General features: G+C 47.9%; 1 protein-coding gene across 1 annotated transcript in view; it reads left to right on the top strand.

Annotated features, from left to right (window-relative positions):
* The window catches only part of LOC127186650 (kelch-like protein 8), a 56,400-nt gene extending 54,053 nt beyond the window's left edge, over window positions 1-2,347 (top strand). Inside the window, 2 exon segments of the mRNA XM_051142891.1 lie at window positions 636-837; window positions 2,178-2,347. Coding sequence (XP_050998848.1) covers window positions 636-837; window positions 2,178-2,301 — 326 coding nt within the window. The 3' untranslated portion in view covers window positions 2,302-2,347.
* Window positions 2,348-12,528: the final 10,181 nt, after the last annotated feature.

The following is a 12,528-nucleotide window of genomic DNA, read 5'->3' as shown; positions in this document are numbered from 1 at the left end:
TTTTTTGGTTTTTGAGACAGGGTTTCTCTGTGTAGTCTTGGCTGTCCTGGACTCACTTTGTAGACCAGGCTGGCCTCGAACTCACAGCGATCCGCCTGCCTCTGCCTCCCGAGTGCTGGGATTAAAGGCGTGCGCCACCACGCCCGGCTAATTTGGAGACTTTAAACCAAGACCTGGGCATACACCCATAGTCCCAGCACTGGGGCAGCTAAGACGCAGGTACGCCATGAAACCCTGTCTCAAAAACCAAAGGACTGTTAAAGTACAGTACGTACTAAACAGTTGACTTGTAGAAAGTTGTAGTTGGTGGTAGTAGCTGGCATTAGGGTAATCGTTTTCTGTTTTGTTTTGTTTCTCTAAATCTTTCTAAAATAGCTTTTAAAACTTGAGAGTTTTGTTTTTTGTTTTGTTTGAGACAGGATCTTTCTATGTAGTCTTGGTTGTCCTGGAACTCCTTATGTAGAGCAGTTTGGCCATAAACTCCACAGGGCTTGTCTCTGCCTCCCAAGTGTTGGGATTAAAGGTGTACACCACCAGGCCTGACAAAAGCTTGAGTTTTATAAGCTATTGAGTTGAGATTTAGCTGTCAATTTTTATGAAATGCAATGCCACTTTTAAACATATTTCTTTTATAGGTGGCTTTGACGATAATTCCCCTTTGAGCTCAGTTGAGCGGTATGACCCTCGGAGCAACAAGTGGGACTATGTGGCTGCACTCACCACTCCCAGGGGTGGAGTAGGGATCGCAACAGTGATGGGCAAAATCTTTGCAGTTGGTGGTCATAATGGCAACGCCTACCTAAACACCGTGGAAGCGTTTGATCCGGTGCTGAATAAGTGAGTATGCACTGTTCTTCCAGAGCAACGCATCACTCCACAGTGGTCAGGCTGAGTTCCATGGCCGCATCACTCCCCAGTGGTCAGGCTGAGTTCCGTGGCCGCACCACTCCCCAGTGGTCAGGCTGAGTTCCGTGGCCGCACCACTCCCCAGTGGTCAGGCTGAGTTCCATGGCTGCATCACTCCCCAGTGGTCAGGCTGAGTTCCGTGGCCACACCACTCCACAGTGGTCAGGCTGAGTTCCGTGGCTGCATCACTCCCCAGTGGTCAGGCTGAGTTCCGTGGCCGCACCACTCCCCAGTGGTCAGGCTGAGTTCCGTGGCCGCACCACTCCCCAGTGTTCAGGCTGAGTTCCGTGGCTGCATCACTCCCCAGTGGTCAGGCTGAGTTCCGTGGCCACACCACTCCACAGTGGTCAGGCTGAGTTCCATGGCTGCATCACTCCACAGTGGTCAGGCTGAGTTCCGTGGCCGCACCACTCCAAGTGGTCAGGCTGAGTTCCGTGGCCGCATCACTCCCCAGTGGTCAGGCTGAGTTCCATGGCTGTCCTCTGGGTCACCCTCCCTCACTGGATGCCTGAGACAGAGGTAGACTCAAGCTCTACGTGTGTAGCTATGCGTGCCCTGTTTGTGTTGCCTGCCTGTGGGACCCTTGCCCCCTGCTGGGCTGCCTCAGCCTTAACAGGAGAGGATGTGCCTAGTCCTGTTGCGACTGTATATGCCACAGGAGGAGGAGCGGATGGGGTCGATGTGGGAAGGGAGATGCTGAGGAGAGGGACTGGAAGGGAAGGAAGGGAAACTGGTCGGGATGTAAAGGAAAAATTAATTTTTTAAAATGATAAAAGTTCAGTGCATAAAGTTAGGCACAACAAAAGTTAGCAATTACTAATAAACTGGAACTTTTTCACACTGTGCTGAAACAAAAGTGATGTCAGCATCATTGGTCTTATACTGCAGCACCATTATTAAGTAAAACAAAGGTTATTTCAACAAAAGGACCTACTACTGTGGCAGTCAGCCCACCCCTAAGTGGCTGGTGATGGGTAGGTAGTGTCTACAGAAACAACACACCAATCAGAGGCTATCCGAGGCAAGGCAGAACAGTGTGGCGTTTAAAGCTTACGAAATTGCTTATTTCTGGAAGTTTCCATTTAATATTTTGACTGGTTTACTATAGATAACTGAAGCTATGGAAAGCAAAACTTGAGATAACGGAAGAGTATTATGTTATCAATACGAGCTTTTGGAATAAGTTTTCTCCCTGTGGAGACTTGCTGTCTTTTAGTCCCATAGTTCCGACCCCTGGGCTCTGTGGTGACAGTCTTGTCCTGTCTTTCCAGGTGGGAGCTGGTTGGGCCTGTGTCTCACTGCAGAGCTGGCGCTGGTGTGGCCGTGTGTGACTGTTCAACTAGCCAGATCCGAGATGTAGGACACGGGTCCACTAATGTGGTTGACTGTATGTAACTTGAGTCCCGGCAATGACAGTGCAAGCACATCTGATGGATGGGAAGACAACCGCAGCCTCTGTCCCTGTGACTGTCAGCTGTTGTGAGTGCACCTTGTGGGCCCATAGCAGAAGAGTTATTAGTTGTAGAGTTCAGTGTGGTATTTCCTGCGTTAGCAACGATGGGGTAGGCGGGAGGAAGCCTACCTCTGAACCTATTCTTATTCTGAGAAATGTTTCATGTAGTCCCAAACCTTCAAATAGCTGTTTATTTTGATGAATAAAATGTAATTTATTGAGTTTTGTCTATTTTTTTCCTGAAGCAACTAACTATAGGCAGTAGGTTTTTCCCAGAGGAGAGATAAGTCTCCTCCTCAGCCTGAGGATTGAGGCCTGCCCCTGCAGGTCACCCACGGCGCTCATGAGCTTCTGTCCTCTGTCTGTCTCTAGATGGTGACTTTCAGTTCTTAGCTGTTTACAAAGTAGGGAAAGGGTTTGCGTGCTTCTGAGGCGTTCTTGAAACCATGCTAGTGTCTGTAAGAAGCCTTTTGTCTCCATTTGGGGTTTTAGCACTACAGGACACAGCTGTGCTGGCTCCCCTCACCAAGTGTGCTGCTTATCATTGGGATGTTGTTTTTTCTTTCTTTTTCCCCATCTCAGGCAAATCCATGCACCTGAGACTGTGTTGGTAATGGCTGTAGATTGGCACTAACCTAATCCCCAGTGAAAAGACTTGAGCAGGACTCTCAGGAAGCACGTGAGCCCCTCGGGAGGGAAAGCTGGAGGTTCCTTTAGCTTTGCTCATTGGTTTAGTCCTTGGATTTGGAGCCAGGATCCATTTTTCTCTTACTTTGTTGTTTGTCACTGTCCTGTGTTTTCTAGTTGTACAAAGCTGGATTTATTTATTATCAGGAGATGAATGCATTTTTACAAAATCCCTTTATGCAGTATAGTTTGATGATTAGTTCAAGTTTGTCATTAATCAATAAAATATGTTGTTGCCAAAAACAAAAAAAAGGAAACTGCTAGTTTTTTCATTGTTTAATATCCTACAATGTATTTATTGAAACTTAATTGAATAGTTGTACAAATCGTCTGAAGCCTAGCATATTGATAATCCTCTGTGACCTAACAGCTCTTCATTGTTTTTCTTCATGTGTGTGTATGTGTGGTACACGTGTGTGTGAGTCTGTGTGCATGCATTCACATTCCTGTGTGGGCACAGGGTTAACATGAAAGTCTCCCTTCATCACTGTCCATCGTTCTCACTGAGGCAGACCCTCTCAGTTGAACCCAGAGTGATCGCTGTCCATCGTTCTCACTGAGGCAGACCCTCTCAGTTGAACCCAGAGCTCATCTACACATCTAGTCTGCACAGTCAGTTTGCCCCAGAGACCCGCTGTCTCTTCTTCCAGAGTGCTGGAATTACAGGCAGCCTGCTTCACCTGCCTAGCATCCATGTGGGTGCTGGGGAGCTGAACTCTGGCCCAGTGCCTACCAGACATGTCAAACCAAAGCCAACCCAACGGTCAGTGGCTTCCTCATCTTCCTTGAGGCAAACTTTGAAGTTCCCAAATCGGGCTATATTTCCCTCTTTGTCAGGCTGGCTGATGTGGAGGAAGATCCTTGATCGAGGCAGCTCTGTTTCAAATGAGTGGGGTTAAGTACGCACAGGTGAGATAAAGGATGTGAGGAACGCAGCAGGAAGACAGGAGAGCACCCGCAGACTCCTAGACCGTCCAGCACAAAGCTCTGGAGGAGACCCGGATACCCGGTCGGCTGGAGCAGCTGAGCCATGAGGAGGGTCCCAGGCAGTGTCTTCTCCAGGGTAGCTGTTCCAGCTGACTCTCGCCTTAGGAGGGGGCGTGTGTGTACCTCTGTAATTTGCCTCTGTGGTCAAGACCAGTTTCCTTACTCTTAACAATGTACTCCCCTGCTCTCGACGCCATGGCATCTTCATTTGGTCTTTCCTGTTGCTCTCCCTTTCTTAAGGGGCCAAGGAGCACAGGAACAGCTCGTCCCTGGACACGGGGTCTCGGAGGACACTCTGAGATAAACATGCTTGGGTCGGAAGCAGGAGGGGAGCGCTACTTCAGCTCCAGAGCCAGCTTCTCAGGGAGCGTAGCCAGCACGTGGTGGCTTGCTAGTATGCCGCGCACTGTGCGAGCCTGTGAGCGGCCATGGCTGGGTCGGTGCTCTCTGCTTTGCGTGTCTCAGCCAGACCTCAAAGCATTTAACCATAACACGTGGCAGACTGGCTACATCCAGCCCAATGTGAAAATTACTTGAAACGTGGCTGCAGTCAGCGTCTCATCTTAACAGCTTGCGGGACACTTGTGGCTACTGGCATGCATGACATATTTATTTATTGTCAGGGCTAATGATCCTAATCTCATTTGATTGTTAAGTTTGGATGTTCTCCATTTCTGATTTTGACTAGACAGTGGTCACCTGACATGCTGTTTGTGCCCTTGTACCAGCAATGAGGTACTCTTAAAGAGTGTGAAATAAAGGGAACACTGGCTGTCAGAAGCATAGTATGGAAGGACCCAACAACAACCGCACACGCACGTGCGCACACACACACACACACACCAAACAAAAAACCCAGGTTCAACAGGCAGCCTCTTTATAAGTTAAAACAAAAGGGCACACTGTAAGATATGAGCACAGATAGAGGAACACTGAGGTTGGATGGTGAGACTATGTATAGAGACGAGGAGATGAAATATTCAGAGATGAACACCTTACTGGGAGACTCGTCGCTTTAACCTGAGATGGTAACAGTGTTTGCCGAATAGTGCTGTAAAACAGCTGAGATACGAAAATGACAAGTGGAAAAGTGTGTGTGTGTGTGTGTGTGTGTGTGTGTGGAGAGGTGTCACTCTGTGTTGCCAGGCTGGCCTTGAGAACCAGGGTTCAAATGAAGCACTTGTCCCACCTTCCGTGAAGCTTGGGGCTGCTGTACTGAACCTCTTGTGTGTTATTTTGTCCAGACGAATCTCGGCTCCTTTGTGTGGTTCCCCCATTTAGTCATTACAGCCACACTTACTGTATTGACCCCTTGCCTTTCTAAACAAATTAGCATTGCCTTTTACTTTCACTGTTTTATATAACCTTGTTTTTTAAATCTCCAAGTAAGTGTTTTGCTCTTTCTCAGGAGCATATTTCATTTCCTCAGGGGAACGATGAATTTGCAGTGCTGTTAAATGCAATTGTGTAGAACACTTTTGTAAGTGACAAAACTGAGAATTTTCTTTGCTGCTTTTGTTTCTCTATGCCTGATAAAGAAAAAAAAAAAGTAGGACCTAATTCATGGTGTATTTGTGAGGACCATTCCTACGAGTCCTCCCACTAGGCTTTAAGGGTGGTAGAGACTACAGATGAGTCTGTCTAAGCAGGGAGGGCCACATAGGTATGGAGGAAATTGAAGTGAGGGGGAAACTAGCCCGATGGGTTAGGGTATATGAAACCCTGTGGAAGCTTGCTGTCTATAGGCCAGTTAACAACGGTAGCTGGAGGGATAGTAGACTGCATGCACTATGAAAGAGGAGGGTGCAGGGCAGTGGATTACATGGGGATTGGACAGGGTGGAAAGGAGAGAAGAGGGAGAGAGAGAGGAGTGGGTGAATTAACAAAAACTAATGATGTACAGAAAAGCCTATTGCAAACCCACTACTCAGCTAACTTGAAAATATGAGTTTAAAAGTTTGGAATTACCCTGCGTGGTGGATAGTTCTGCTCCAAAATGAAAATCTCCATGCAAGGCACAAGATGCCTCCTCTGAGTTAGGTCAGGGCCATGAGAGGGCTCTGAGATACCACAGGTAGCTGCTGTGGTCTTAGGTCTTGCTGCTTGCCAGACAACTCATCTGCTGACAAACTTAGTTGTTGACACAAGCTTTACATGTAATGTGTTTATTGATGTTCACTTTAAAATATTTGGGTTTTGCTTGTTTGTTTTTGTTTTCATTTTTGGTTTTGTTTTTTCCAAGACAGGGTTTCTGTGTAGTCTTGGCTCTCCTAGACTCACTTTGTAGACCAGGCTGGCCTCGAACTCACGGCGATCAGCCTGCCTCTGCCTCCCGAGTGCTGGGATTAAAGGTGTGCGCCGCCTGGCACTGATACACTGCTATGCAAAGTGGTTATACCATATTGTATGCCAACCAAAAATCAGAACTTCCTAGTTCTCCAAAATTCCCTCCAACCTCTGCTCTCCTGGTCTTTGAAAAGTCACTGTGGTTAAACCCGAAGGAAGCGGCTGCCATCTAGTGGCCAACTGTGCACATTGCATCTGGGAAACCTAGCCCTAATGAGGAGCCTAATTTCAAAATTGACTTGTTATAGTTATTTCATTGTTTTCTTTCTGTTAGCATACGAAGAACAACCTGAGCCCAGGTTTAAAATGTTTTCCTCTTTACCACTACTGATACTCAGAGACTAGGCTGGTGGATTATTCACTTTAAAATTTTCTTATTTGGGTGGGGGTAGGGGTGGGGCACAGGACAACTTGCGGGAACCGGGGTTTCTCCTTCCATGTGATACTCAGAGATCTGAATCAGGTTGTGAGGCTTTGGGGCAAGTGCCTTTGCCTGCTGACCCATCCCACTCACCCTGACTGGGAACTGACCTCAGGGACACATCAAAGTCAAAGCTAAATGTTGGTCCTGATTTCACCCACCTTCTGGTGAAGGGTTTACGCCTGTGGAGTGGCTGAGGCAGGGGGAGACAGGGAGGGCACAGATGGGCTGTTGACTCAGACCCCACATCCTTTCAGAAGAGTAGTTTAGTGTGTGAACTGCACAGGAGTGTTGGGGGCAGCTAGGTCTCTTCAGGGCCTGGCGCAGTAAAGAGGGAGCAGGAGATCCTGGGTGCTCGGCTTCCAGCATGCAGATGAAGGTGACTGAGAGGCAGCTTCAGGAACGGCAGGCAGTGGGACCCAGGCAGTGGCCGTTTCATACAAGCATAGGAAGCTCGTGCTTAGAATGATGAGAACACAGGAAGCACCCCACAGCGCTTACGTCATGGATTTCCACATACTCAACAGTGTGTGCGTGTGTAAATTGTGTGTCTGCGGATATGGGTGTAAATGTTAGTGAGGACCCTTAGGCATCACCCTGGGCAGCCTAAAGCGCCTGATGCCTCTACCCCAACAAATTTCAGAGAGTACTGAAAATATACGTTGAAGCAAGTCTGTTACTTTGTAAGGCAAATATCAATGCTTGCTGTACACGGGTGCTGTTAGCCCAGCAGTTATGAGGTGGATCCTGAACAGTCATGTTTTGAGTCTCGTAGAAAGTCTCTCTCGTTTGTTTGTTTAGTATGCCGTGTCTAACCCTTCATTCCGCAGGCATTGTCTGACAGACTTTAACTCCCTCCGCTCAGCCATCCGGATGACTTGGCCACCTCTTCAGAGGCACACTTTTTCTGTTTTTAGTTTCTGCAGGGTGGTTTTTGCCTGGACATTAGGAGAGGCCACGACACAGTCTTCAGTCACCAGCCGCACAGCCTTGGTTTTGCTCTGTCTTCTGTTCTCAAACTTGACAGGATCCGGTGACAGGGTCTCATGTAGCCTAGGATGACCTGACCGCTGAGCCTCATGTCTGCAGCTTGATTACAGGTGTGTTGCCGCCATCACTATACATAGCACTGGGTACAATTAATTCCCAGGGCCTAGTGCATGCTGGTCCACCACCCTTGAGCCACACCCCCAGCCGGACTGACCACCATCTAGCCACGCCACCGGTGTGCAAGGTGAGACCGCTGCAGGCTTCCAAAGCGCCTACATGCTCACTGGTAAGTGTACAGAGGTCCCTGCTCAGTGTGAACCTGCCTCGTTTATGTGGGAACCAGCTCTTGTGCACCCACTGGATTAGGGAGACAGTGACCGGAGAAAATGCACAAAATACACTTGAACCCATAATCAAAGTCCTCTACATGACACCTTGAGGGTAGTGGCAGGACTGGTATGTAAAATACTGAATGTTTTTGATTAAATAATAGTACTGAGCTAATTGAACGAAGTGAAAATCTATAAATGCAGGTTTATTGGAAGCTCAGGAGGGCGTGCTGGGGTGTGGGGGCGGGGGAGAGAAGGCAGGGAGGTAGGAAAAGGGCAGGGGCAAAAAAAGGGGGGCGGGTTGTGAAACCAAAATGTCTGGATTGTATCCTGAGTCTCTGGGAAAGGGGAAAGCCCACCTCTAGGTAGAGGGCAGGCCACACCAGGCATGCCCTGCAGGAGGACAGTTTTCTTAGCTTCTGTGGTGGTGTCGTATCACAGTTATCCAGACGGGGGAATATGCCCTCTCTGTAGGGGAGAAAGGCCTACCACTTGTTTTGCATTCTGTATGTTTGAGGCATGTATGCATCACTCTGTATCCTAGGATGTTCTGTTACATTCCTGTGTTGGGGCAGCCATGACATTTCTTTTACAGCAGTGGCTCTCAGCCTCACAGTGCCGTGACTTCCAATACAGTTCCTCATGCAGTGGTGTCCCCAGCCATAAAATGATTGTCATTGCTACTTCTTAACTGTAATTTTGTTACTGTTACGAATTGTAATGTTAAACCAGGTGCAGTGGCACATGCCTGTAATCCCAGCACTCGGGAGGCAGAGGCAGGCGGATCTGTGTGAGTTCGAGGCCAGACTGGACTACAAAGCAAGTTCAGGACAGCCAATACACAGAGAAACCATGTCTTGAAAAGGCCAAACCAAAGAAAAAAGGTAATGTTAATTTTGGCACAAAAGTTCTCACAGGTTGAGAAGCACTGTGTCTAACAGGTGGCTGGTTAAAGGAACTGGTGCAGCCACTACTGACATTTAAGGTTATAGGGGTGGATGATCCATTTTCCAAGGCTGAGATCTCTCTCAACACAGGCTCCGTTCGCTGCACTTACACTCATCACCTTTACCATGGGCTCACTCGGTGGGTCATGTTGGGTCATTAGGAAAACCAACCTGGGTGACCCAACCTGGGTGACCTTTTCAATCTAACACAGCAGCAAGTACACATTTCATATATGACATGACCAGAGAGGTTAAGTAAAGCCACAAGCTAGGAAACTGAGGAGTGGAGGCTCCGAGTGAGGAAGTCAGAGCCAGGGCCTGAGTTGTATATAATTCCAAGCAACTAGTGGGGTGTCCCTTAGGGCAGCGGAAGAGGAAAGGGAGGACCAGATAGCCTCCAGGTCCCTCAGCGTTGAGTACTGCAGGCCTGTGTGTGCCACAGCACACTGAATGCTGGCACCTGGCATTTGATGTTGGGAGAAGCCACACGGCTAATGCAGACCTCCTGCAGACTGCATCTCCTCCCCGCACTCTGTACGTACTGTGAGCGCAGCAGAGTGCCCCGTGAGACTCTCTTGACTGCAGGTGGCAACTTCACAGACCAAGCTAGGCAGCGTTTACTCCAGCCCTGGCGTGTCAGCTGTGCCAGCAGTGGCTCCAGAGAGACCAAAATAAAAATCACTCCAATGATTTCTCTAAATTTTTATTAAATATTTTTTCTACAGTTTGATCTTGTGGAAAGGAAAGACTGTGAAGATGAACAAGTCAATTACATTTTTTTTAAAAACAGAAAAACAAAAGCTCTGTGGCACATTATCTTTGGAAAAGATCTTTTGCAGATTTTCTTCTAAAAGAAAAAAAATCCCTCACAGATCATCTCTGCCTCTTTTAAAGGATTCTACAAGGCAGCTAAATTTTATTCACAAAAGCCCCAAGTTTGAAGTTCCATTGCTGAAGTTGATTTAAAAAGAAACCAAACGGTGGTGTTCCCATATCTGCGCTGAACATCTTCACTGGGAGCAGCTGTTTCCCCAGTCTGCATACAAAGCCAGGTACTGGTGGGGGCTGGCACATTATTCCATGGTAATCAAAGACGCACTGAAGGTAGACCAGTGATTTTCAGTATCACTTGGACAACCTATTCCTTTTTAAAGCAATTTTAATAATACCAAGATTTGACTTTTTTCTAACATGGTAAGAAAGAAAATATATAATATATAATATAATATATAGTGGTAATAAATAAAAAAAAAAAGGCAACCCTGCTCAGGTATCATCCAAAACATGATCACATTCAGAAAAAAGTTAAAACAAGATTCGGGACACACGTGTACACACATGCAGACACCTCAACACGAACAGTGTATGGCTGACACCATGAGGATGCGCAGTGTTCTTAGCAATACATGTCGCGGCCTGAACAAACGGCAAACTTAATGCTCCCTATATCGAGCACTGCTAAGACAGAGCAAGTCAGTCTTCCCTGGGTCAGCCCGGCCCAACAGCGCAGGAGGCGTGCCTGTACTGGCCTTGTCCAGTGTCAGGCTCACAGGGAGCTCTGGCCTGCCTTCCTGTCCTCTGCCTCTCTCTGCTCACCACGGTGACTGCCAATGCCCGACGCACAGCAGGACAATATAGTGTGAATCAAGCCCAAGCAACCAAAGACATTTACAGCCTCCTGAAGAAGTGAGGTGGAAGGCGCTTGTCATTGCCTCAGTGAGAGCACAGCCACAAGGGCCACCACCTCAGCAGGAAGTCGGCACACCTGGACGGCACAGTGGAGAACTTGCCTGGCAGAAATGCCACTTGCAGGTTTTAAAGGAAGCCCCAGCACCATGCCTGTCTACCCTGACACTCCCTACAACAAGACGACAAAATAAAGACACAGGAAGAGGCCTCACACCATCATTTCCAAATGGACCAAAACCAAACCAACAACAAAAAAGGGCAGGGAGAGGGGGGCATCCAAGTTGATCATAGCGTCTCCACAGCTGCAAAGCGATCGCTCACTCTTCAGTGTTTCTAAAAAGGAGTCCAAAATACTCTGACTTAACTACTTCTAACCAGTGGGAGCGAGGGAAACAGATGACATGGGAAGCAGTCAGAGACAGAGTGTAGTGTTAGGGAAAATCATTAAGAAAAAGGGCAGAGGAGGAGGAAAGGAATCTGTAGGAGGCCTGGAAAGATTTTAGATACATATTTTAAAGCCCAACTCAGTTACCAGCCCACAAATAGACTTCAACCTTCACACCGCAGAAAAGTAAACGTGGGCCCCATGAGACCACCCGAAGCTGCGGCAGAACCAACAGCATCTCTTCAGAAAGTCTATTTGGTCAACAAAGGCACAAATGTGTCTAGCCACATCTGCTACCCTCTTGTGCTGAGGAGCACAAGTCCTCTGCATTTCCAGACAGGGATCATAGGACCCAGGTCTGTCCCTAATGCCCATACATACGGTATCAGCTAAGGCACATTTTCAAGTACGACCAGGAAGAGTCTGTTCTAAACTTCCTAAGACCTAGAGAACATGGTGGGCAGCTGGGGCGATCCAGTTTGTCCAGGGAATAGACATCTTTGTCAAAACATCTACAAAATAAATGCTGCTTTGTTTTTAAAGAAAAATCAGTATTTCCCATGCCCTCATGAGGGAACCCTCCTGCTCCTCCCTGGTTCTACACGGCCTGCCTTCTGAGCACCTTACCCGAGGCAGCCTGTTTTAGCAGGAGGCTTTGTACATGTATCAAATTGTACTTACTTCCAAAAGAGAAAACATTCAACACTTGGGGGAAAAGTACACTCCTGGACTTTCTATTGCAGCCAGACGGTCCATACACACCCTTTGTAGTGGCAAAGGCTAGATTTACTCACTCCTTAAACGCTGTCTATCTCACCGTGGAGTGTGTGCTCTTCTACGGGTGTAAGACATCACACACCAAAGGGTTAATTTTATAGTCCTCCCAAACGAACTTCCTTGGTGGGGAGGGGAAATTGCCTTTGGGAATTGTAAGCACACAGTGAAAAGTGCAAATGGCTTAAGAGTCTCCAGGTTTCTACAATGAGCTTTAGGAAACAGCACTGACAAGCCACTGTGCTTTCACTCTATTAAAAGGCAGCCAGAGGCCCTCTCCCCTCAGGTACTGTGTTGTGGGAAACCAGCAACAGCTACAGACCCAGCTGGTACAAACGAAATTGTATATAGAGTTGAGGAAACACATCCACACAAAGAATGGGGCAGTCTACTTTTCCTGCACTGGCGAATGTGTCTGGTCAAGGGGCACTGTGGACCACTGGTAGGCGCGCACATGCACGTGCACACACACACAGATGCTCGCTCTGGCAAAATGCACACAACCATTCACAACTGAGAGGCAGCAAAGGGACAGACAGCTGTGGGAGAGGAAAAAGAGCCTGAAGAGGCAACACAGTGCCAGGGACAGCCTACCATGGGCTGCGGCTCAGGTA

The sequence above is a fragment of the Acomys russatus genome, unplaced genomic scaffold (genome assembly GCF_903995435.1).
Source record: "Acomys russatus unplaced genomic scaffold, mAcoRus1.1, whole genome shotgun sequence".
NCBI lineage: Eukaryota > Metazoa > Chordata > Mammalia > Rodentia > Muridae > Acomys > Acomys russatus.
This window is presented reverse-complemented; position numbering and strand designations above follow the sequence as displayed.